This window comes from Mobula birostris, chromosome X, assembly GCF_030028105.1.
Source record: "Mobula birostris isolate sMobBir1 chromosome X, sMobBir1.hap1, whole genome shotgun sequence".
NCBI lineage: Eukaryota > Metazoa > Chordata > Chondrichthyes > Myliobatiformes > Myliobatidae > Mobula > Mobula birostris.
This window is the reverse complement of record NC_092402.1, coordinates 71,879,057-71,905,801: the sequence shown is the minus strand read 5'-3', so window position 1 is coordinate 71,905,801 and position 26,745 is coordinate 71,879,057. Positions and strand designations below refer to the sequence as shown.

The window sequence follows — 26,745 nt, the reverse complement described above, 5'->3', positions numbered from 1 at the left end:
GCGTTCACCAGCAACTTTTATGCGTGTTGCTTGAAATTCCAGCATCTGCAAATTTTCTCGTGTTTGCGTGTCAATTAGGCTTCCTTGTCTGTATTGTGTTGGTTATAGCAGGGCTGAAGGATGTGCCCAACTGTACCATTCAAGAAAGAGAAACAGCCAAAATCAGACAGTAAGCAGAAATGGACTGCTCTGATACAGATAGGAAAAAAAAACAGTAAGTTAGCTGAAATTGAAGACTGCAAAGTGCCCAGGTGGAAGATGAAATTTCCTCCTTAAGCTTGCACTGGACCTCATTGTAACTCTGCAGGATGCCACTGACAAAAAGGTTAGAATGGGAATGCGATGGAAAATTAAAACACCAAGCAAATAGAAACTCAGATCCAGTTTTGTAGATGGAACACAGATGCATTTGGTTTCTTCAATGTAGAGGAGTGCACTAGATTAGAGGAAGTATAAAATTATGAAAGCTTACATAGGATACTTGGATCAATCTTTTTCCCAGAATGGAAATGTCAAATACCAAAGTGCATCCATTTAAGGTGAAAGGGGAGACGTTTAAAGGAGAATTGTGAGGCAAATATTTTCATACAGAAAGTGGCAAGTGTCTGAAACACACTACCAGGTGGAAACAAGTACAGCAACATTTAAGAAGCATTTAGATACATCTGAGTAGACAGGAAATATAGGGTTTGGACCTTGTGCAGACAGATAGGATTACTTTATATTGGCATGATAGTTGGTGTAGACATTGTGGACCAAAGGGACTTTTCTTACAATGTGCTGTTCTATGCTCTCAGTGCTCTACCTGGAAGGAGTGTTTAGGTCCCTGGATGGCGGGAAGGGAAGAGGTAATGGGCAGATGTTTCATCTCCTGCAGTTGTATGGGAAAGTACAGAAATCTACTGCAGTCAATGAGTCACAACATGCATTTTCATTTTGTTTAATGGAAAAGGAGTCAACCCTACAGGATTTGCTGAGTTGAATAGAAATTAGAAACTGTTTGCCAAGAACACAAATTTCAACCATAAATTGCAAAAGGCCAATTCAAGACATGCAGAGAAATGAAGGACAATCACACCCAGGGTGTGCCCTCTCCTCATTACTACCATTAAGGAGGTGGTACAGGAGCCTGAAGACACACACCCAATAATTTAGAAACAACTTCTTCCACTATGCCATCAGATTCCTGAACACTCCATGAACACTACTGCAAACTATCTTGATTTCTTTTTTACACTATTTATTTTTATATGTTCATATTAAAACTTAGTGATTTTTTAATGTATTGCACTATACTGCTGCTGCAAAACAACAGATTTCATGATACCTGTCAGTGATAAAAAAAAACCAATCCTGATTCTTAGCAAAATGTCCAAAGAGAGAACTGAAGGCAAATAGTGAACAAGCAATTAATCAGATTGACAAAGCTATTAGATATCTGTATTTCACATCTGTATTTCTCTTTTCAACAGTGTTTTCAAAATCGTCTTCAAATCTCTTCAAGCTTCATGTTATGGTAAAATTATCTTCTGATCTTAAGCAACACCTCTTCCCTGATATCTCTAACAAATAAAGCTCAGTTGTAGCTATCTAGATACTGCAGTCTCCTAATACATCATCTCCAAAATCACAAGTCTCACTTCACAATATTAATATTCACCCCTCCCTCAAAGTTTTGTGGTGAAGACCATAATCAACAGATCATCCCAATTAGATTGGACTTTGTTTTCAAACCAGTGTGATTTTGAAAGATCTATAGGACTTGTAATGTCTTGGAGGATGGCAGAGTAAGTTACATGGCACCAGGTAAAAATTTGTACTTCTTGGTTTTTATCTCACTGTACACCGTACATCTTTTTATTTCACTACTCTTAAGTGATACTTTTACTGATTGCAATGACAAAATTATCAGAAGGCCTACCCCCAGAAAAGGACATGATATAAAATTGATTATATGAATAATTAAATTGATCAAAAGAGAGTCAATAACATGTTTTACTTTCTTCAGTTTTCCCGGAACATTGTTTGGCACCTTTAATTATCAGGACAATGTACTTGGTAGTGATACCCTACAGTTTGCTGCATCTAGGCTATAGGTCCACCATATATGATGATTCAAAATCCACCCTTTTATCACCTTCACTGTGCCTTCAGTACGCTGACATGTACTGCAGCCACACATGTAACATCCATCAATAAAAAGGAAGTGAACAAAGATGTTGTGGGAATAACAACACTTATAAATCAAACACTATCCATCATGTGTGGCACGTGGCCAAGTGGTTAAGGTGTTGGACTAGCGATCTGAAGGTTGTGAGTTCGAGCCCCAGCCGAGGCAGCGTGTTGTTCCCTTGAGCAAGGCACTTACTTACACATTGCTCCAGTCCACCCAGCTGAAAATGGGTACTGGCAAAATGCTGGGGGTCAATCTCGCAATAGACTGGCGTCCTATCTTGGGGTGGTGAGTCTCGTACTCTCAGTCGCTTCACGCCACGGAAACCGGTATAAGCACTGGCCTGATGAGCCTATAAGCCAGACTTTAACTATCCACCATCCGGAAAATAGGGTAGATTTGCATACTGTAAACCCCAATTAAAACTAATTTGGGAGCACTACTATGAATCCTTGGATTAAGGAGATCTCCTGCCTCTGAAGATCACTACGTTATCAGGTCAATTATTCTTTATTTATGTAGTGGTACAGAGCAGAGTAGGCCCTTCGAGGCACAGCAACCCCCGACAAACCCGATTAACTCTAACCTAATCATGGAACAATTTACAATGAGCAATTAATTTATTCAGTATGTCTTTGAACTGTGGGAGGAAACCAGAGCACCCAGGATAATCCCATGCATTCCACGAGAAGAACGTACAGAGACTCCTTACAGATGGTGCCAGAATTAAACTCTGAACTCCGGAATGCCCCTAGCTATAAAAGTGCCACGCTAACTGCTATTACCATGGCACTCAATTTGCGTGAACAAATACTACAAATGAATATTTTTCCTGAGGAGTAAACTTCAAGCCCCTGCAGCATTTTACAGTTTTAATGCAGTACACATCACCTAAAGGAGCTGAAACTATTTTGTGACCGCGGATATATAGTTACACATCTCTTACGATAATTGTTATAAATGTCAGACTTTATTTCAATTCACACTGGTTACAAAACTAGAAATAGAACACAGAATACTTACTCTGTCTGTCCGGACGGACATGATTTGCTATTGATCGGACCTGATATTCTGAAAAAGTTGAAGAAACATCAAACTTTAGATCATGACCTTCACCCATCAGTGCGTAGTCATCAAGTTATGTATCTGTGCATATGTGATTACACTGAATATCCAAACATAACTGACAAAAGCAAAAATAAACAAGATTTGAATGGCAGGTACACATTTAGATAAAGTGCGTGTGCACACGTCTGTCATTGGTGATGGAGTTGAAAAATCAAGAATGTAAAAATCAAAGTGCAATACAGCAACTGCCTACCTCTATCCAGGTATTTGGGTGTTTCTTTCCTGTCCTAAGAACCCTGAATTATATAAAAAATATATCTGTTTTCAAATCCCCAAGGCTACGATCCTACCAATTCCAGTAATTGTCTCCAGCCCTCCTGGGACATCCATGCTCTTCCAGCTTTGGATCTAAATCTACATTTGATTGCTCTATCACCCTGTCTTCTCTTCACCTCTGAAGACCACAAAGCTCCTATACACATTCTTCAACCTCTCTACTCATCTTTCCTTCTTTCAGAATCCTTAATTCTTTCTTTGACCAATATTGGAGTGAATCATAGTGTGATGATATTCCCGTCAAGTGCTTTGGTATTTTTTGCTATTTTAGTGATATATAATGACTAGGATATTCACAACAAGTAATCAAAATACAAAAAAGTTTGACATTTTTATACATGATGGAGATCTCTTACCAAATCCCATGTCAAACATCCTGTCTGCTTCATCAAATACTAAATAGGTCACTCTCTGTAGGTTAGTGGCTTTCTTCTTCACATGGTCTATCAACCTCCCCTGGGAGAGGGAATGTAAGAATGAGCAGCCTGAACAATCTGTTTAGTTATTTACACAGCGTAATTTACAATGCTAAAGGACATTTCATAATAAAAATAAGACACACAAATGCAATTATTTTGCTGTTATTCCTCTTCTAGGAATTTCAATATAGATCAGATTTCAAACTGCATAATACAGCAAAATTTAAAGATATTCAATAATTATTAATTAAAATTGCCTCATTATACATTCAACAAGAAAGAGTATACAACCACTAGTGTACAGAAATTAACATTCAAAAGAACTCTCAATGCCCATAAGCATCATTAGAGTGGCTGCCCAAGCAGAGTGTCAGCAAATCTCAGGAAAATATGATTTGAAAGTTGAATCCTTTAAAAAAATTCCTCTTAAAATAAACATCTTTTCCTTTGAGTACAATTTCTCAATTTAACAGTGTGCAAATTATAACAACAGCACTTAAAAAGTACTTCACAGATTATAAGCCCCTATGAGATATCTACTACAGAAATACAAGTTACTTCTATCGCAAAAAAAAAAGCTACTGCACTCTTTAAGTGATTTTTCATAGTGGCAGCAATTCAAATATCTACCTCCTTGGTTACTCTAAATAGGATAATGTTTAAGAGCATTTTATATACTCACTGGTGTACACACGACGATTTCTGCACCTTCTTGAAGAGCTTTTGCCTGTTCCCACATACTGCCTCCACCATACACAGCCACTGACCTCAGGTTGTAGGCTTTTCCAAACTTCCGACATTCAGAATGAATCTGCATATGACAGGAAAAAACTAATTTAGTGCCAGCACACATAGGGAAACCTTCAGTAAATCACATCATAAAAGCAGCAACAAGGCTATGTTGAGGAACTATTTTAGGGACTGAGTGTAACTGTACCAGCCACACTTTATTACCAACTAGCTTAAAATCAGACCTTCTATTGACAGCATATAAATATGTAATTGGATTAACCCACAAATAGATTTGAATCAATTGAACCCACAAATTTAATCAACACCTAAAAAACATGACTAGTGGTTTCAACCCAGATACCTTCCTCGTCACTGTAATCATGGAACAATTTACCATAAAGTATGTGACACCTTTGAAGGAAGTGTGTGTACATGTGTCCCATAAGTCTGTATTCAAGTTAAATTGTTATTCAACCATACATGAATACAGCCAAATAAAACAGCGTTACTGTAGGGCCAAGGTGCAAAACACAGTGCCAAAGGTCATTCACAGCACAAGCATATACAAGATAGCAAGCTCATATAAGACATCAAGCATGTATATACCGTATCCTAAGCTATCACTAAGCAATTAGAGAATCACATCCACAGCAAGTTGGTGGACCTCATTGTAGACACAGATTTAAGACAAATATAAGCACAGATACTGCTTTATCTCCAGCATCTGCAGTATTTTGCTTATGAGTACATCTACACAGTTTGAAACTCTGTGGTAGTGAAAAGAATATATAGGGAAAAGGAAATAGGGTAACTTGTGGGATTGGGGCTACCCTTACACGAAAGAAAAATGCATGTGACAAGTTCAGCTATTACGTGTTGCATATTTTACTTAAATAAGTACTCAACTTCTTAAAATTCAGAATGGCATGTCTATAAGTAAATGAAAAAGTTACATACAAATTAGATATTAAAAATAAAACAAAACTCAACAAACAAAATCATCAACCACATCTGAGGAGAAAAATTACTATTTCAAACTGGGCTTTTTAAATCAGAAGCGATTAAACACAAGTGATTTTTGATTTGCTTCCACTTATCAACACGGAACTTCTTTTAAAAAAAAACTGACCTTTTCCCTTTTCAGGAATTCCATTAGTTATTCTTACATATGATGAAATTCATTTTAAAATTATCAAAGGCTTAACTCTAAACATTGAAGATGTAAATTATCAATTAAAAGATTTAACTTCAAGGACTGATAGTACAGAACTCATCACATTGACCAGTGATACGTAGATCTCATCTGCTTTCTAGATACTTATCATTACTGTACCTGTTGACAGAGCTCTCTGGTTGGGCAGACGATCACACCAATAGGTCCATCCCCTAGTTCCAGCTCCTTCTGATCCATGATGTGAATCAACATTGGCCAGATAAAGGCTGCAGTTTTACCACTACCAGTTTTGGCAATTCCAATCATGTCTCTCCCGCTCAGTGCAATGGGAACACCCTGTATCCAAACAAACATATAATGAACATTGTGACATTATTTCCTTTAACCACAATTTTGCTTTACAGAAATCTAAGAGGCTAGCACAGGTGATTGTGGAGGACCCATTTCATTTGGCAGAGACACTTCTACATGAGGACACAGATTTAAGTACAAGGATTTGAGGGGATCTGAGGAAAATTTTTTCATTTTTTAAAAAAAAGCAATGAAAATCTGGAATTCATTGTCTGAAAATGTGATGGAGAAAGAACCACTGATCATGATTAAAGAGTAGCTGAAAGAAGCATGAGGAACTACAATTTACAATGCTGCAAACTAAGAGCTGGGAAACGGAATAGTCCACAAAAAGCTTCTTCCTGTATTGTAAATTTCCATAATTCTATGAACATCCTGAATCTTCACTTCATGGCCAATCTGAACATTGGCCAGCAAGGACCCCAAGCCATTATTGCATGCTCCATTGTATCCGCCCATCCACACTGCAGCATTGTTATGGCCTTAGGCAGAAGGGCAGCAAAACATTAAGGAGTATCATTCTCAAATGACCCTTGCACTGGAACTTCAAGCATTCCAACTTAACATTTATCAGCATTTGTGGTACAATATTATTATTATAGAAGACAAATCTGGTGGCAATCACTAGATAGAAAGTTAATGAGCAAACATTATTCAAATCAAAATAGGCACACAGATCTGTATGTATCAGTGCATTTTCTGAGGAAATGTTCAATGCAGACAGTCACAACAGATTGTCCAAGACCACCACGGACTCCTTATCAAAATGTTTTGAGGACTTGGAGAATCATGGACCCTGCTCAGAATAATATTGAGGGTTGTGAAACCAAGGTTAATGAAGGAAGATACTGATCAACCTACCACACTGATTGAGTACCAGGCTCAAGGGGTCAACAGTGTACTTCTATTCGTATTACACCTGCTCCAAAATTAATACTTTCAAAAATCAACATTGTTGGTCAAGTCAGCAATAGCTCACTTGTACACAGAAATAGGCTTCTTTGTAACTTTCTGTAACACAATCAGAGGACCTCAAATTTTAAACAAAACACATGCAACATAAGAAACAACTTTTACTGAGATTTCCTTTTTTTTTGCAAATATCTGATATCTCTAAGTTTAGAAGTGCTAAGACCAATCGTTCTATAGTTTAAAAGATATTCTGTTGAATAGTGTTTTCAGTTGTTAGACAGGTCTGAAGCTACTGTGGTTGATGCTATTGTGGCTACCATTCATGTAAGTTCAGAGGGTTCCCTGTGTTATCTTCACTTTGTTGCAATCTGATCTATTCATTCAATGCTGGTGAATCAGCTACAACGATTGCCCACTTCTACACAGTTTTCATCAGTCCTATGAGATACTGGCAGGGAGTAGGAGAAGCAGGGAGGGAGGGGGCAGACATGATGGACATGGGAGAGGGGAGCAAGAGCAAAGGAGGAAGGAGCAGGAATGGCAAGGGTGAGCTCAATACATTCTAAATCAGCACAACAGATTTTATAGAACACATAGGTGAGAATAGCCCACTGATCAACTACAGATGAGATAAGGGTTCCATGGACTTAGACCGAAAGATCCTTCTGTTCTGCCATACTTTTAAGTTCGACCTTCCAAAGTGAATCACTTCACACCTTTCTGGGTGGAACTCCATCTGCCACTTCTCAGCCCAGCTCTGCAACAATTTCCTGTTGTAATCTATGACAACCTTCCACATTATCCACAACTCCACCAACCTTTGTGTCGTCTGCAAATTTATTAACCCACCCTTCCACTTCCTCATCCACATCATTTTATAAAAATCACAGAGCAGTGGGTCCCAGGACAGATCCCTGCAGAATAGCACTGGTCACCGACTTCCAGACAGAATACACTCCACTCTCTGCCTTCTGTGGACAAGTCAATTCTGAATCCACACAGCCAAGATTTCCTGGATCCCATACCTCCTGACCTTCTGAAAGAGCCTACCATGGGGAACCTTGTTGAATGCCTTCATCAATTTGTTTTGTCACTTCCTCAAAGAAGTCTTGTGAGGCACAACCTACCGCAACCGGAGAGCAATTTGGAAATGCTGGGAGTAAAGCTAGTTGTGATCCACACTGAATAAACATTATTAGGGAACCAGAAGGAAGTGCAAAGGTTATTAAGAGCTTGAGTTATTGAAGCTAAAATAATTAAAAGGCAGGACGTGAGCAATGGATTACTGTCCAAGACGCATGCATTTTGGCACAGATACATACAGATTAGGTAAATCAGCATGAAGCATTTTCATTACTAACTCTATCAAAGGTATAGACACAAATACCATGTTACACTCTTTGATATTTATGGTGATTTATAAGTTGAAATAAGACTTTCATGTGACACCATATCCTCCTAACCAAACAAGACCAATCATCAAATCCAGTTGGGGAAACATTCAGCTTCTGCATCCAAGGTACATGAATAAATGGTTATGGAGACAGTAGACACATTGTTTGTCATCTTCCAAAATTCCAGACTCTAAAATGATCTCCACTGAAGGCAAGAAATGTGACTACTTAGGGAAGGAGGGACAGTAAACTGCAGACCAGTCAGTCAGACAACAAAAATAAGAAAACGGCAGGAGCTTATTAAATAAGTGGCAATAGAACATTTAGAAGATGAACACAGTATTTTGCAGTTAATATGGATATATGTTAATTACAAAGTTCGGTGAATATTCACCAGATTGAATCCTGGAATACTGAGTTTGTCATATGAGAAGTTATACAGACTGATTCTGTATTCTCAAGTTGAGAATCAGAATCAGGTTTATTATCACTGGCATGTGACGTGAAATTTGTTAACTTTGCAGCAGCAGTTCAATGCATTACATTTTTTTTCCCATTAAAGATGGCGCTGGTAACTGGCGACTTTGCGCGTGCTCTCTCGAGCAAACTGCCCTCGACACTATCCTATACCCGAGAAACCCTTCTAAACCTCCAATCTAGCAAGATCAAGATCAACAACACCCTGGCGAAGGTACTGACCCAGCTGGAGACCACCACGCCAGAACTGCTTCTTAAACTCCGGACAGCACCTGGACCCGACCAGCGAGGCCCACCACGTTCCTGAAGACCCGCGGTCTTCTACCGCACCAGAGTGCTTGGAGATGCGGCCCATTCCGATCAGCACCTCTCCGGAGCAGACGACCACACAGAAGTGACGGCGGGGACCTCAAGGTGCCCCAGACGCTTCCCTGGAGCGACCACCGTAAAGCCCCATTGGTGGCCATCCACAGCTGCACAGAATCCAGGCGTGAACTCCAGAAAGCCATTAAGGGTGCCAAGAGGCAATATTGAGCCAAGTTGGAAGCCCAGGCTAACCAGAGGGATGCCAGTAGACTGTGGCAGGGTCTAAATGAGATCACTGGGCGCAAAGAAAAGGTTGGGAATATCAATAACGGTGGCGCTTCTCTTCCTGACGAACTTAACGTATTCTACACAAGATTCGAACAGAAGAGGAGCGTCCCGCTCCCTCCGGATGAACCGGACCTGGTGGCATCGAGATTCATCGTCACCGAAGAGGACGTTAGAAGGGCCTTCCTGAAGATAAATCCAAGGAAGGCGACGGGCCCAGATGGCATCCCAGGACGGGTTCTCCGGGCCTGTGCAAGTGAGCTAGCTGGAGTGTTTGCTGACATCTCCAACTGCTCCTTGCTTCAGTCTAAGATCCCCTCCTGTTTTAAGAAGGCAATGATAATCCCAGTGCCGAAGAAGAGCAAGGTGGCATGCCTGAATGACTATCGACCTGTGGCTCTGACATCAATTGCTATGAAGTGCTTCGAGAGATTGGTTATGGCACACATCAACCACAGTCTACCGGTCAACCTCGACGCTTTGCAATTCGCCTGCCAGAGCAACAGGTCAACGGCAGATGCCATCTCTCTGGCCCTACGCTCCTCCTTAGAACACCTGGAGAATAAAGACACATACATAAGGTTCCTTTTCATTGACTACAGCTCTGCCTTTAATACCATCATTCCAAATAAACTGATTCCTAAGCTCCAGAACCTGGGCCTTAGCACTCAGATCTGCAGCTGGATCTTCAACTTCCTCACAGACAGGACCCAGGCTGTAAAAATAGGGGACAAGCTCTCCTCTACAATCACTCTGAGCACCGGTGCCCCACAAGGCTGTGTACTCAGCGTCCTGCTGTACTCACTGTACACCCATGATTGTGTAGCCAAGTTTCCATCAAACTCAATATATAAGTTTGCTGATGACACAACAATTGTAGGCCATATCTCGGGTAATGATGAGTTTGGGTACAGAGAGGAAATTAAGAATCTGGTGGCATGGTGCAAAGACAATACCCTATCCCTCAACATCAGCAAGACCAAGGAATTGGTTATTGACTTCAGAAGGAGTAGCAGACCGCACGACCCAATTTACATCAGTGGTGCGCAAGTGGAACAGGTCAAAAGCTTTAAGTTCCTCGGGGTCAATATCACAAATGACCTGACTTGGTCCAACCAAGCAGAGTTCACTGCCAAGAAGGCCCACCAGCACCTTTACTTCCTGAGAAAACTAAAGAAATTTGGCCTGTCCCCTAAAACCCTCACTAATTTTTATAGTTGCACCGTAGAAAGCGTTCTTCTAGGGTGCATCACAACCTGGTATGGAAGTTGTCCTGTCCAAGACCAAAAGAAGCTGCAGAAGATCGTGAACTTTCTAAAATCTTTCCTAATGTTGATAGTCATTGTGATAGATGTAAAACTGAGATAGCTGTTTTGGTCTTGTTCCATATTGGAACAGTTCTGGAAGTCGGTTTTCTCAACAATTCTAAAGCACTTAAAATTAATTTACAACCTAATAAATTAACTGTGCTTCTTGGAATAGTTCCTCAAAATATTCATGGTATTTCTGTGTCTGACCAACATGTTATTGCATTTGTTACATTGATAGCTAGGAGGGCCATTTTGTTGAAGTGGAAGGATACATCAGCTCCCACATTGTCACAATGGTTCTCTCAAGTGATGCTATGTCTTAGTTTGGAGAAAATTAGAAGTCGAACCTTTGAACCTTTATTTGATTTTGAGAAAAGATGGGGCTCATTTGCTCGTTATTATCATTTGAGTTAATTGATATAATTTTTCCACGATCTAATTGTAAATTCTTTTGTATATTTTCTTTTCTTGCTGGTGGTTTGATGTTTATTTTTAGAAGCTTTTTGTAAGACGCATGGCTCCGGGGTTGTACACCTAATGGGTTCTCTTTTTTTTTCTCACTTTTCTGCTTAGTAGGTTCTTTTTTGTTATCACAAAATTTTGTTTTCAATCTTCAAGATGATGGGTTTTTTTTGAGGCATTGTAAGTGTTGTTACTTCGATGTACTCATGTTATTTTTCCTATATATACAATAAAAAGATTTGAAAAGAAAGAAAAGATATATTTGTAGATATTAAGGGAATCAGGGGTTATGACATTTGTGCAGGAAAGTGTCCTGAGGTTAAAAAGTCAGCCAAAATATTACTGAATGGTGTAGCAGGCACAAGGTGCTAAATAGCCTAATTCTACTTGCATTTATCTTGTTTAATTTCCTCAAAGGTCATTCAGTTATCACACAATCTGCTATTTCATTAACTTACCTGATGTTTCACTTCATTGTTATATTATGATGTCTTAAAGCTAATTTATTGACAAAATGAAAGTGAAAATAAGAATGTTATATTGTATGTGTAACACCAGTAGCACTGTAAAGGAGACACAAGTGAGAGAGCCAGTCTCTTACCTGACACTGTATAGGAGTAGGCTGTGTGTATTCTGACTTTCGGATCTGGTGCATCAGCTGCTCATCAAAGCCGAAATGGGCGAAGCTGCTACAAGGTTTGGGAGGATCAGCACCAGAAACCTACGGAGGAAGACAGTCAATTCCATTAAATACTCTTAAAACTAAATTCTGCTCTTAAGAAATTCAGATAGAATTTCCCCAGAATCTTGTCATTTCTCAATTTTACATGACAACTTCTGAAATCAGCACCTCCAAAACAAAGAACTGCAGCAAAAGAAATAAGGTATAATTATGCAACACAAAGGTACATGCAGTTATCAACTTTTTATCAACAACAAAAATAAAGCTCGAGAAGGTTTAAACCTGCATTGCAGATACACTGCAGTGTCAAAACAGCATATACCCAACTAGTAGTTGCTCTCAATTTCCGCAAATATGCTTCATGTGATGTTACGTTGTATTAGGTTACTGTCAAAACTACTTGCACAAACTTGGCATTGGCTCAGAATGGTGGTGTCAGGTGCTAGTAAAAAAACAAGTGGCTCCTACAGTTTCAATCCCAACCTCAGGTGTTATGAGTATGGAGCTTCCACATTCTTCCTGTGGCTATGTGGGTTTCCCCAGGTATACCCTGGTTTCTTTCCAAAGATGTGCAGTTGACAAGGACAATGTAAATTGTCCCAAGTGTGTTGGTGAGTGGTAGAATCTGAGTGGGATTGATGGAAATATGGGCAGAATACGTTACAGGGAAAATTAGCGAGCAAGGAGATCACTCTGTGACTTGATGGGATGAACTATTCAAAGAATGGGGTTTCCCTTCCTCTACTATTGATGCTGCCCTCATTCGCATCTCCTCCATTTTCCAAACATCCACGCTCACTCCATCTTCCCGCAGCATTAAAAGTGATAGAGTTCTTCTTGTCCTTATCTACCACTCCATGAGCCTCTGCATCCAACACATCATCCTCCACAACTTCTACCACCTCCAAAGGGGATTCTACCACTAACCATATCTTTACCTCCCCCACCTCTCTCTGCTCGCCACAGTGATCTTTGCCTCCGTGATTTCTTTGTCCATTCGTCCCTTCCCACTAATCTCTTCCTGGTACTTATCCTTGCAACGGCCTGAGTGCCACACCTGCCCATTCACCCCCATTCAGGGCCCCAAATAGTCCTTCCAGGTGAGGCAACACTTCACCTGTGAATCTGCATCAGTCATCTATTGTGCCCGGTGCTCCCGACGCGATCTCCTCTACATTGGTGAGACCTGTCATAAGTTGGAAGATTGCTTCGTTGAGCACCTCCGCTCCAGCTGCTTAAAGCAGAACTTCCTGGTGGCCAAACATTGTAATTCCAATTCCCATTCTGACATGTCAGTCTATGGCCTCTACTTGCGCCAAGACGTGGCCTCCCTCCCTCCGGCCTTTCCAGTTTGCAGTCAAAGCTGTCCAGTTCTCAAATAAACTCATCAGCCTCTAATGATAATTCTGGTTTTCCCTCCCCTCCCCTCTTCTTCTATTCCCCACTCTGGCCTCTTACCTCTTCTCACCTACCTATCACCTCCTCCTGGGTCCCCTCCTCCTTCCCTTTGTCCCATGGTCCACTCTCCTCTCCTATAAGATTCCTTCTTCTCCAGCCCTTTATTTTTCCAACCCACCTAGCTTCACCTATCACCTACTAGCAATCCTCCTTTCTCTCTCCCCACCCTATTTTTCTGGTGTCTTCCCCCTTCCTTTTAAGTCCTGAAGAAAGGTCTCTGGCCAAAATATCAACTGTCCAACCATTTCCATAAATGCTGCCTGACCTTCTGAGTTCCTCCAGCATTTTGTATGTGTTGCTCTGAAATGGTCTCTTTCTATGTCAGAAGAAATACAGTATAGTCAAGAACTACAGAAAAAAAAAATAAACCCGACATTTGCATTATAATCTGAACAATCAGGTTAAACCAGGAGAGCAATCCATTAGCTTCAGGGAACAACAAATAACCTGCTGGAGGAACTCAGCATCTGGTGTAAGGTATCGACCAGAAATGTTAACAATTCCTTCCCTCCCACTGGTGCTGTTCAATACACTACTTTCCCCCAGCACCGTTTGTTGATTTAGATTCTAGCATTTACAGTCCTGTAGCCCCATTAATTCCATTCCCTCTGTCTTTACTTCCTTGTATTCTATTAACTTATTCTTTCATGCAATTCCCCTTTGATTCTTTTTGCCATTAACCTACACTTGGACTAATTTGTGGTAGCTAGTTAACATATTTTCAGAAAGTAGGAGGAAAGAGCCCGCAAGGAAAAACACTCAATCTAGGTAATGTGTAAACTCCACTCAGACAGCACCCAGGTTACTACTGAACCCAGGTCCATGGACTAGCAAGGCAGCAGCATTAACTGATGTGCCAAAATGCTGCCTGCAGGGAGAGTTCCATATTGCATTCCACAGCTCGCTCTTTTGTTTTCTGTCATTGAGCGGAATCATGCCGGCTGTGACAGGTGTTCAGCTGCTTGCTGTATTATACAGACCACTGCAGGTCCAGGTTATGCTGAGTGACAAAAGCAGGTACGTCTGTCCTGCCAGTCCATCAGTGGTCTCCATACAGATTTCAAAAGCAGAGCCTGACAATGTTGAACAATACTGGGAACTCTCCAGCATTATTCTGGGGAAATTGGTCTCTGATCCAAAACACAACAAACCCGGGATCTGAGTTCCCAGCCTGAAGAGTAACAGAGAAAAGATATTCATTTTATTTTTATGCTTTTAATTTTCTTCTTGCTTCAATTTTTAAAATTATTTTAAAAACAATCTTGATTGCCTTTTTAAAACCAGAAAATGCTGGAAAAAGTCGTAAGGTGAAACAATATTTATGGGAGAGAAATGGATCTCTCATTAGAATGATTAAAAAGTTAAAGAAAATCAAACTCATCTGAAGTTGCAAGAAAGGAATGTAGAGTATGAAAGTGTTGACTATGGTAGGGTGGAGAGTAGGAGTGACTGAATGACAGAAATGGCAGTAGTGCTGGCCGAGGGAGGGGGGGGTGAGGGCTTGTTAATTACAGCTGATCTGTCTAGAGATATGATCAGAAGATGAAGAAAAAAAGACCACTGGGAAAATATAAAACTGCCAGATTTCATTGTTAGGTCCAGTGGATAATGCACCTCGTTCCGAAGGTGAGATTTTGCACTTTAAGCTGGCTTTCACTGGAACTGTACAAGAGGCAAAGGAGAAGCAACACACAGCAAGAGTGGAATTGGAGAATTAAATGTTTCACTAAACTGCTTATTGTTTCTGGTATTTTCTGTTTTATATTCAGACTTTAGGTAACTGCATTTTTGCTTTGGCAATTGGAGAAATTAAATGACAGGCAACTGAAGCTCAATATCACTCCTGCTGGTTTGGAGAAAATGTGTTCAGTTTCTTCAGTGTAAAGGAAATACACTGAGGGTGTGATTGCAGTATCTGCTTGTGCCATAACACACTGCCTCTGGCAGTAACAGTTCATGATGTGACCTTGGAAAACTTTGACGACCATGTACCTTTCAGTGACAGCAGGTTAAATTCACCATGGCACCTTCAAGGCATCCTTTGGTCAACTTCAAGCACATCCTTTTGTCAACTGACAATCAAGACCTCAGTCCTAGCACAGAATTAAAGGTCTACGGGGCAGCAATGATCCTTGCCCTCTTGTATGCATCTGTCTACAACAGGCAATTAATGCACTGGAAAAATGCCTTCAAAGCTGTCTCCCAAAAATCCTTCAAATTCACTGTAATGATAAGTAAACCATCATCAGTGTCCTCTTCCAGGTCAACAACCTCAGTATTGAAGCCCTAGTTTCTCAGTTGGTTATGTCAGACAGGTAATATGGTTCATATATTTAACATAAAGCTCCCAAACAGTGTATTCGGAACTCTGCATGAGGGATAGAAGACTCAAGGGTGTGCTCAAAGCTTCCTTGAAGCAGCACAAACTCAACGACTCCTGGGAATCTCTGGTGTATGATCATCAGACTAAGAGAATTCAGGATGGTATTGAGAACCTCAAAGCCATCCATAAGTACACAATGAGCTGTGTCAACGGTCCGGGAAATTGCCATGCAGAGACAAACCATTCACAACTTTGATACAGTGCTTGATACAGGGCTAAGTTTCCATTTGATTACTTGCTCCATTACTAAAACTACCTTTGTCTATATCCATAAAATTGTCCAGCTCTGCCCCTACTTCAACTTACCCTGTTTAAATCTGTTATTGCTATACTACTGGAATGCTCTCCTGCCCAACCTACCATTCACTATAATAATTCATCAAAAATATTCGATAGGCTTGTTCTTTTTTATTTGTGCTTGCCAATCTACAAAGCATTCCCTTTATTTTGAGATCCCTGTCTTATTTTCAAGTCCCTCTATGTTTCTTTACTCCTCTCCCGAAAACCAAACTATTTTCTGCAACACTTTACACTCTTACGAACATCTTAGATTTCATTATCTAATTCTGATTTTTGTAATTAATGCAGTTTATTTAAGAGAGCATCAGCTTTTAGCTGCTTTGGCCTTAAGTTCTAATTCTTTCCTTAGAAGTCCCTCATTAAAACCCAAGACTGATCAAACCTTTGGCTACCTTTTTTAATGTGTTTCTGTGGCATGATTTCAGAATTTGTTCAATAATACTGCTTATTTCCTAAGGGGTTATATAAATTTAATTATTTACTCTTTTTTAAAAATTTATTTGTTGCACTATTGTCACGAAGTGCACTCTACCATCAAATTTAGGAACACCTGATGCTCTGGAATTCACAAGAAAAAATAACCCAAACGTAGCTGACCTCAAACTGCATGGCACAGGCATGAGTTGTCAGGAAATACATTTGTAAGTTGTTGCACTAACATTGTTCATGTGACAGACACGAAAAAAACAATCACTGAAAGAAACTAAGAATGGATTTTATTAAATTCACAGTGGAAGGTGTTCCAATGCAAGATGAAATTATATCGAGCTGTAACAACATATTCCAAAAAAACATGCATTGTTCTTCATTACACAAGATCATGGGGTGTTTTTGTATGCTTGGCAAATACAAGTGGCAAATTTTGATCAAAATACAGATAGGAATTAAAAACTTTCATTTTGTCATGGAAATATACCCTTTAAAAATGTAACAATTCAGATAAGAATAAACTTGACAGAGCTGGCATTCAGATGGCATTTTTAAAATAAAATTTCTTACTACTGAATTCCATAATTCTCATCGACATAAAAAAAAAATGTTAGTAGATGAAAGGCTGGACTTACTCTTAAATTCAGCTTCTGCCGGAGTTCTGCCAGGGGTATGAGTGAAAGCTTTGCCAAGTCTTCATGTTCAATGTAGAAATTCTTTTCAAATGGCTGATACTCGAGCTAAACGGAACCACAAGTTATTGACTTTTCTGGCTTCTTTTAACTAGTTACAGAATGGTAAATGAGCAACATCTGAGAAATATTTATTCTAATACAATGCTTTCTTCAGTCCTCTTAAAGTGATGTAACTCTGCAACAACATTCAACAATTTTACATTGAGACTCAATTTCAAAACATTACGGAAAAGCAAAAGAGCTGAGCATACCGGGACCTCACCTAACTGACGAGGACACAAAGGTCTCTGTCGCATCCCCAGCAATCACCACTTTTAACTCTCTCAATTATCTGGGATGGAGTCCACCAGACCCTGGGGATTTCTCCATCTTAAATGTTCTTCAAGAGCCCCAATACTACTACTTCATTGATATCAACCTGTCCTAGAATCATCAACACACCTACCCCTGATCTCATTATCTTCCATGTCTTTCTCCTTGGTGAATACCAATGTGGTACCTCACCCACGTCCTCTGGTTCCAGGCATAAAATCTCCCCCCTTTATCTTTGAATGGTCCTACCCTCTCCCCAGTTACCCTTGCTTATAATATACACTCAGCAGCCACTTTATTCAGTACACCTGTACACCGGCTCATTAATGCAAATATCTAATCAGCCAATTATGTAACTCAATGTATAAAAGCCACACAGACATGGTCCAGAGATTCAGTTGCTATTCAGACTGAACATCAGAATGGGAAAGAAATGAGATCGAAGTCACCATGGAGTAATTGTTGGTGCCAGATGGGGTAGTTTGAATATCTCAATAACTTATTTCCTGGGATTTTCAGAGACAATAGTCTCTACAGTTTACATAGAATGGTGCAAAAAAAAACCCAAAAAAAAAAGAAATCCAGTGAGCAGCAGTTCTGTGCGTGAAAATGCCTTGTTAATGAAAGGTTAGAGGAGAATGGCCAGACTGGTTCAAGTTGACTGGAAGGCAACAGTAACTCAAGTAACCACGCATTACAACAGTGGTGTGTAGAAGAGCATCTCTGAACACACATGTCAAACATTGAAGTGGATGGACTGCAGCAGCAGAAGACCATGAACATACATTGAGTTTATGTATTTAATGCCTTGGAATTCTACTTGTCAAGGTCACTCCATGGGCCCTTTTAGTCCTCCTGATTTTCTGCTTAAAATTCTATCCTGCTTGCTTTATATTTCGTCAAAGGCCCTGTACCATTTCAACTTTCTAAACCTTATATAAGCTTCATTTTTGCTTTCTGACTAAACTTGCAACATCTATCATCATCCAAGGTTTCAAAGTTCCTGAACCATACTATCCTTGTCTGTCTTCTTGTTAGAAACAAATTGATTCTGAATTCAGCTATTAGATGACTCTCACACGTCGGATGCAATCTTGCCCATTAATAGCTGCTCCCAATCTACTCTCCCCAGCTCTTGCCTAATACTGTTGCAATTAGGCTTTCCCCAATTTAGCTGAACTGCTTATAATTTAACTTACTGAATGCTCTACAAAATTTGGGCAGAATGTGTGGGCTAAAGAGGTCAAAGTGGTTAAGAATTTTGTTTTAAAGAAATAATCAAACTTTTCACATCAACAGCTGTCAGAAAGTTAATAGAAATACTCCATTGTGTAAGCTCCAGGAACACTGGTGAAAACCTCAGACAGTTGCAAAACAGTAAATGACATACCCCAGGGAGTCACCCATTTTGAAAATACCTAACCCTTCCTCAAGAAAATTTCCTAGTGATTACTGTAAAAAAAAGGATGTTTTTAAAAAAATGATAAAGAGAATGAAACTACTCCATTAAACAGGGTATAATCAAAAGGAAGGCACAAATAGCAGACACACAATAAATTCATCCTGATGACCAACTGCTATATGGCTTAGAATTTCTTTGGATTTCCACTTACCTCACTGTGGTCAATTGGAGGCAATGGATCAATCACTTTCTTCTGTGGAGGTATGGGATTGCCATCACTATCATAGTCAATTTCTTCCTCCTCCTCTTGAATTACACCAGCATTAGGATTTTCAGCCATGTATCGAAAATAGGCTTCCTGCACATAAATGTAATCCACAAGTCAAACTGGAGAGGGAATGCAGCACTAATCATTACACTGAGCTTTTCACATACCTAAACCAATTCTTTTGAAAATACATGGAATTTCAAACAGTATTCACTAAATGGATCATATCCAACAGATAATAGCTAGGAATTGGATAAAAAGAAATTAAAATGTTGCGAATTTTAGGCGCCACAGTTACCAAGACATTGGATTGCGCAGAGGGTGAGAAGAGTTTAAAAGAAGCGAGCAGGGGCAGTCAGCACATTTTTGCGCACCACAGTTCCAAGAAGACATTGGATTTCACAGAGGGAGATAGTTTAAAAGTAGCGAGCAGGGGCAGTCAGCATATTTTGCGCGTTACAGTTCCTGAGGAGACATTCGATTGCAGAGAGGGAGGAAGCGTTTCAAGGAAGCAGGGAGGAGGTGGAGAGAAGAGGAGGGACAGTCTGCACATTTTGCGCACCACAGTTCCTGAAGAGACATTGGATTGCACATAATTAGACACTTGGCAAGGTCCAATAAAAAGAAATTATTTTTAATTGGAGCAGGCATTGTGTGACTGGGCCAGTGTTAGAGTGGGGAGTCAAGGCTTTGGCGAGGGGAGGGTTTTTCTGTTATTTATTCTTTCTGTCTTATTGCACATTTAGTGCAGCGGGGATGCCAGGCAGGATAGTGGAATGTGGAAAGGCAGGGAGACCTCCAGTGTCACTGACAACTACACTTACAAGTAGTGTACCCATCTGCAGATTCTAACAGACAGTGTTAAGGAGTTGAAGCTGGAACTGCATGAACGCCGGTCCATACAGGGATTAGTTACACACAAGGTGCAGGACACAGGCAACTGAGTGACGGTCAAGAAGGGGAAAAGGGTTAAGGAGCCAGTGCAGACTACAGTACCCCTGCGGCCATTCCCCTCAACAACAGGTATATCACTTCGTATACCGTTTTAGGGGGAATGGCCTAGCAGAGGAAAGCCACAGCAACCGGGTCTCAGGCACCAAGTCTGGCTCTGTGGCTCAGAGGGGAAGTGGGGAGATGAGGCAAACTGTAGTGATAGGGGATCCAATGGCTTTGGGAATAGAAAGGAAGTTCTGTGGACGAGAATGAGATTCCTGGATGGTATGTTGCCTCCTGGGTGCCAGTGTCAGGGGTATCTCAGATTGCATCCACAGAATTCATGTGGGAGGGTCATGTTCCATGAGGTACCAATGTCACAGGTAGGAGGGGTGACAAGGTCCTGCAAAGTAAGTTCAGGGAGTTAGGTGCTAAGTTAAAGGACAGGACCTTCAGGGTTGTGGTCTCAGGAGTGCTACTCGTGCCATGTGTTAGTGAGGCCAGAAATAGGAAGGTCGTACAATTTAACACGTAACTGAGGAGGTGGTGCAGGAGGGAGGCCTTCAGATTTTTGGATCATTGGGCTCTCTTCCAGAGAAGGTGGTTCCTGTACAGAAGGGACTATTCACACCAGAACAAGAGGGGGCACAAAGAAGGAAAGTTTGCCAGTGCTGAGGGAGGAGGGAGTTTAAAACTTGAGTTGCAGGGGGATGGGAACCAGAGCACTAGAACAGATAGTGGAAAGGCTGTGGGGAAAGATGTTATTAAGGCTACATGTAATGTTCTGAGCTGCGTGTATTTCAATGCAAGGGGAATAGTAGGAAAGGCGGATGAGCTTAGGGTATGGATCAGCAAGGGTCAAAATTGGTCCTCTGGAAGATCAGAATGGTGATCTATGTGTGGGGCCCAAAGAGGTGGGGGAGATCTTAAATGGATTTTTTGCATCTCTATTTACTCGAGAGATGGACACAGAATCTCTCAAAGTGAAGCAAATTAGAGTGGATAAGCTCCCAGGGATGACAAGATGTTCCCTCAGACCCTGTGGGAGGCAAATGCAGAAATTGCAGGGGCCCTGGCAGAGATACTGCAAGCATCCTTAGCCAAAGGTTCAGTGTCGGGCAATTGGAGAATAGCTAATGTTATTCCACTGTTTAAGAAAGGCTCAAAGATGAATCTGATATCAGTAGTGGGTAAATTATTAGAAGGTATTCTAAGGGACTGGATCTACAAGTATTTGGATAAATAGGGACTGATTAGGGATAGTCAACATGGCTTTATGTATGGTAGGTCGTGTTTAACCAATCTTATAGTTTTTCAAGGAAGTTACCAGGAAAGCCGATGAAAGCAAGACAATGGACATTGTCTACATGGACTTTAGCAAGGCCTTTGACAAGGTCCTGCATGGGAATTTTGGTCTAAAAGGTTTAGTCACTTGGTGTTCAAGATGAGGTCATAATTTGGATTAGACATTGGCTTCCTGGGAAAAACCAAAGTGTGGTAGTAGATGGTTACCTCTCAGAACAGAGGCCAGTGATTAGTGGTGTTTGTCATCTATATCAACAATCTGGATGCTAATGTGGTTAACTGGATCAGCAAGTTTGCAGATGACACCAAGATTGGGGGTGTAGTGGATAGTGAGGAAAAGTATCAAACCTTGCAGTGGGATTTGGAAAAATAGGCTGATGGAATTTCATGCAGACAAGTGTGAGGTCTTGCACTTTGGTAGTACCTACAAGGCTAGGTCTTACACGATGAGCGGAAGGCCACTAAGGATTGTGGTAGAACAGAGGGATCTGGGTATAGAGATCCATAATTCCTTTAAAATGGTATCAGAGGTACATAGGACCGTAAAGAAAGCTCTTAGCATACTGGCTTGTATAAATCAATGCATTGAGTACAGGAGTCAGGATGTTATGTTGAAGTTGTATAAGATATTGATGAGACCTAATTTGGAGTATTGTGTGCAGTTTTGGTCATCTACCTACAGGAAAGATGTAAACAGTGTTGAAAGAGTACAGAGAAAATCTACAAGGATACTGCCAGGACTTGAGGACCTGAGGTAGGTAAAGTTTGACTAGGTTGGGACTTTATTCCCTAGAATGTAGAAGATTGCAGGGAGATTTGATAGAGGTGTACAAAATTATGTAGGGTATAGATAGGGTAAATGCAAGCAGACTTTTCCACTGAGGTTGAATGAGACTGCAACTTGAGGTCATGGATTAAGGTTGAAAGGTAAAATGTTTAAGGACAGCATAAAGGGCATCTTCTTCACTCAGAGGGTGGTGAGAGTGTGGAACGAGCTGCCAGCACAAGTGGTGGATGCGGGCTCAGTTTTAACATTTAAGGAAACTTTGGATAGGTACGTTAATTGGAGGGGTATGGAGAGCTATGGTCTAGGTGTAGGTCAATGCGTGTTCGTATGGATTAAATGGGCCAAAGGACCTGTTTCTGTGCTGTAGTGTATGAAAGGGACTTGCACTGAAAGTAATCTGAAATGCTAGGTGGCTGCCCGAATACATTATGTGGTCACGAACTTCTACTTTCTAAATGTACTTCAAAAACAGACAAAGCCAGCATGTTCTTGTGATTTTATTTCTTTCTTTTTGCCATTCATATGCATCCTGTATTTTCCATCTTTTCCCCACTAATTCATTTTCATCTATAAAATTCACTTCTCTCTCTTCAAAGACATTTTTCACTAGATTTTATCACTCCTTATAAATCAGTAAATTGATGCATGTACATAGCAACATGAAGTAAAAAGAACTTGTTCGGGTTATGGAAGATCAGCGTCAGTGCATCATATCCCTGTGGTCATGCTGTCCTAGTGACAGAATCATCAACTCCCAGCTTTGGAATGCTGACAAACATCAGAAAAACAGCAGTAAGCACAAAATTTCCTATAAATCAGTTACTGTAAATAGCATAAAATTTTATAAAACAAGCTTGTAAATATGCACAGAGCTTAGTATTGCCCTGGCAGCACTGCTGTCAACAGACATCCATAAGTATTTTGGATCCACTTAATATTGTTAACAATGAAAAGGATATTTTTTTTCTCATTAAGTTTATAATAAAAACACATTGATTTTCATTTCTATCCATAACTTCATCTCATAATTATGTCACTTGGCTGTTGGGGAATTCACAATTATGGAATTACATTTTCTATTAACTTAAGTCCCTACAAGTATGACTATTTCGGGGAATAACTGATTAATACCAAGATTTTCAAAAATTTTTTTCTTTAACCATTTTTCTATAGCTCTCTAATTTCCTCCCTTTGCCACATTCATCACTCATCCGTAACTTTCCTAAAGGTAATGCTATGTCTTCTCTCCTTCACATTCCTATCTTCACCCTTGTCCATCTTTCCTTTTTCTTTGCTCTACCCATCTTTCTCTTAAACTCTTCTATATGTTCACCACCAGTACAATATCTCCCTTCCCTCAGTTCTTTCTGCTTCATCTTTCACACTAGCCTTTGCTAATCTTCTCATTCCCAAATAGTTGTACCCTTCCATCATTTCTTTCCAACTGGCAACCGAGTTGGAATTGCTAACTAACTCCTTCCCAGTCATCCCCCCCCCCCATCTGAACCATCCTCTCTCTCTTCCACTTCCACTCATTCAAGCAATTAGTCTCATATAAGCCTTTTTTCTCTTTAATAAGTGTTCAGGTATTAGTTTCACAACTTGGTTTTCCCACTTGGCCTTAGCTCACCCTTTCATCCAGCTCCTTCTGCTCATATATGCTTTATTTGCCTATTTCCTATCTTCTCTCCATCTTTCTGCCTGCTCTCCCAAATAGTTTTCTTCATTTTTAACATTCACATTATTCTCTTCCTACTTGTTTTTATAATCAATGCATGGTATTTGTTTGAAAATACATGGTAGGGTAGAGAATGCATTGACTTATTCTTCAAAGAGATACAACACCAGCCAGTCAAACTGATGTCTTAAATATATGCAGCATGTATCAACTATACCTTTAACTAAATAGACAATTACACAAATGACCAAGGCCACATCAGAACTGTGAGATAGTCTATTGACTCATAAACTTGAGAAGCAGCAGTGGGGGAAAATGCAAATTGCATTAATAGAGCCCTCCAAAATATAAGGGATGTCGTTTAGGTTAGCTCATCAAGTCTTTACTCTGAAAACACTCAATGTGGTGAAGAACAAAGTTTTTGTGAATTCCCAATTAAAAGTAATAAAACATTTTCAGACATTTTAAATATAAAGGATTTTTCCTTCCACTGCAGCCTAGAGTTAGTACCAAGTCAGTGATACAGTTCTAAGTTATTATGTGTAGCATTTTACAAGGCAAAGAATTATTGTCAATGATGACTGGTAGCATGGTCAAAATATCTCACAGAGGAAAATGGTGCATTGATAACTGTAAATGTAGGGAGCTGGAACAAACATGAAGAATAGGCTAATTCAGCTGTAATTAATAATTTTGTGCAAACTTAGCAGCTCAATTCTAGCCTGAGCCCCATCCCAATAGATGTTCTGACTGCAAAGCTTGCAAAAATCAACCTCGAGACATCGATTTCTCCTTCCGGTAATTTTTTCCCTTTTCCTCTTCTATTCCCCACTCTGGCCACTGACCTCTTCTCCTTACCTGCCTATCACTTCCCATGGTGCCCCTTCTTCCCTTTCTCCCATGGTCAACCCTCCACTTCTGTCAGATTCCTTCTTCTCCAGCCCTGTACTTTTCCCACCCATCTGTCTTCAACTACCACCTTCTACCTAGCCCTCCTCCCCCTAACCCCCACCTTTTTGTTCTGACATCTTCCCCCTTCCTTTCCAGTCCTGAAGAAGGGTCTCAGCACAAAACGTCATCTGGTTATTCATTTCCATAGATGCTGCCTGATCTGCTGAGTTTCTCCAGTATTTTATGTATGTTGCTCTGGATTTCCAGCATCTGCAGAATCTCTTGTGTTTACGATCCAGACAACAGCTGGGCAGCAGGATTGACTTCCATTATGTTGGTGCAAACAATAGAAATACCTCACAGATGACTTACTAGAATAAGGCAGGTGTCCTCATAATTTTGTGGCTACATACCAAGAATTGATCCAAACTAAAGACTACAGTGGATACACAACAATTTAAAATATCGGTTTAATATATTCTTTTTCGTATATGCAAGAAAGACAGTACAAGAACTCACATGGTCATCTTCCTCTTCAATGTCATCCCTTATACCCCTGCAAAAACAAAGGGAAAAACCAACTCCCTACAAGTGTTCAACAGACCCAGTGTGAATGCAGCAAAGCATGAAATGATCACAGTGTGAATATATCGAGAAGTTCCTACTTTCTTGAAAATCATTATAATCATTTTGTTCTTGTTCTAAAAAGTGCAAAATATAAAACTGAATTTTGTGTTCAGAAATTTTCCAATAACGTGGTCATTTCCAAAAGGCATCTTTAGGAATAAGATGACCTTACATAAAATGTATTCTACAAGATAATTCCGACAGGCTATATATATTTATTTTGTTCAATACAATGCTACAATGTCATGCCATATAACTAATGTAAAATATTCTTAAATAACATCAACTACTGCAAAGGTTAGGTACAGATGCAAGTGATAGCATTGGATTCCATAATCACTTCCAAATTAAAATCAATCCATTTATGAGATGTTCCTGAAGCTAATTGTTTTTTTTTTAACTCAATTGCAGATATTGGCAGCAGTAATCTTACTTCTTTCAAAGTGATTGCATTCAAGCTGGTATGTTTTCTACCTCGGTATTTAATTTACATGTCAACATTTTCTATCATTTTTCTGAATAGGTAATGCTCTGAGCTACCCTTGCCACATTATTAAACCAGCATTAGTACAAAAGTTCGAGGGAATGTTAGATATGATTTATAGATAATGCTTTGTTGAAGTCTTGGACCACAAACATCTTTCAATATGTCTTTGTTTTCTGACTTCCGCCGAACAGTCAGAATCTGACTCACAGGTTTATAGCAAGACCTAAATTGTTATTTCATGGGTCTCCACTCAGTATAAAACAACACATTATGTTGCATTGTTTAAATTTAAATAAAGAACACAGAACAAATTACAGTAATGATATAGAAATGGGTTATTTTGATACATTGATCAGAAAATCAACAATTTTTATGTCGAACATCAACACAGCTTGGAGAGGAATACCCATCTGTAGCATAGAAATACCTCCACTTGGGAAACCCAAGTAACAGGAAGCCTCAGAATATACAGTGGATTCCGGTTAATTGGGACACATCAGAACCAGTACATTTTGCCCCAGTTAGCCAAAGTTTCATAGAAATAGTTTAAAAAAGACAAACTACATTTAACTGAATAACAAATTATGTATTTAAATGAAATACAGAACAAATTAGAACACTACCAAAACTACTGCAGTACTATGAAATTTTGTATTAGTTCCTAATAGTTTGCGACGGAGGAATTCATCCAGTGTATGCTGCTGTTCTT

At 39.9% G+C, this 26,745-nt stretch overlaps 1 protein-coding gene across 2 annotated transcripts in view; it reads right to left on the bottom strand.

Annotated features, from left to right (window-relative positions):
* The window catches only part of ddx42 (DEAD (Asp-Glu-Ala-Asp) box helicase 42), a 60,212-nt gene that overhangs the window by 18,617 nt on the left and 14,850 nt on the right, over positions 1-26,745 (bottom strand). The window contains exons 5-12 of one of the 2 annotated variants that reach the window (XM_072249279.1): positions 25,442-25,478; positions 19,272-19,418; positions 17,287-17,391; positions 12,001-12,120; positions 6,062-6,238; positions 4,679-4,807; positions 3,934-4,033; positions 3,197-3,244 (exon numbers count right to left, since the gene is read on the bottom strand). In XM_072249279.1, the coding sequence (XP_072105380.1) occupies positions 3,197-3,244; positions 3,934-4,033; positions 4,679-4,807; positions 6,062-6,238; positions 12,001-12,120; positions 17,287-17,391; positions 19,272-19,418; positions 25,442-25,478 (863 nt within the window). The remainder of the gene's footprint in view (positions 1-3,196; positions 3,245-3,933; positions 4,034-4,678; positions 4,808-6,061; positions 6,239-12,000; positions 12,121-17,286; positions 17,392-19,271; positions 19,419-25,441; positions 25,479-26,745) is intronic. The other variant, XM_072249280.1, reaches the window with a different exon arrangement.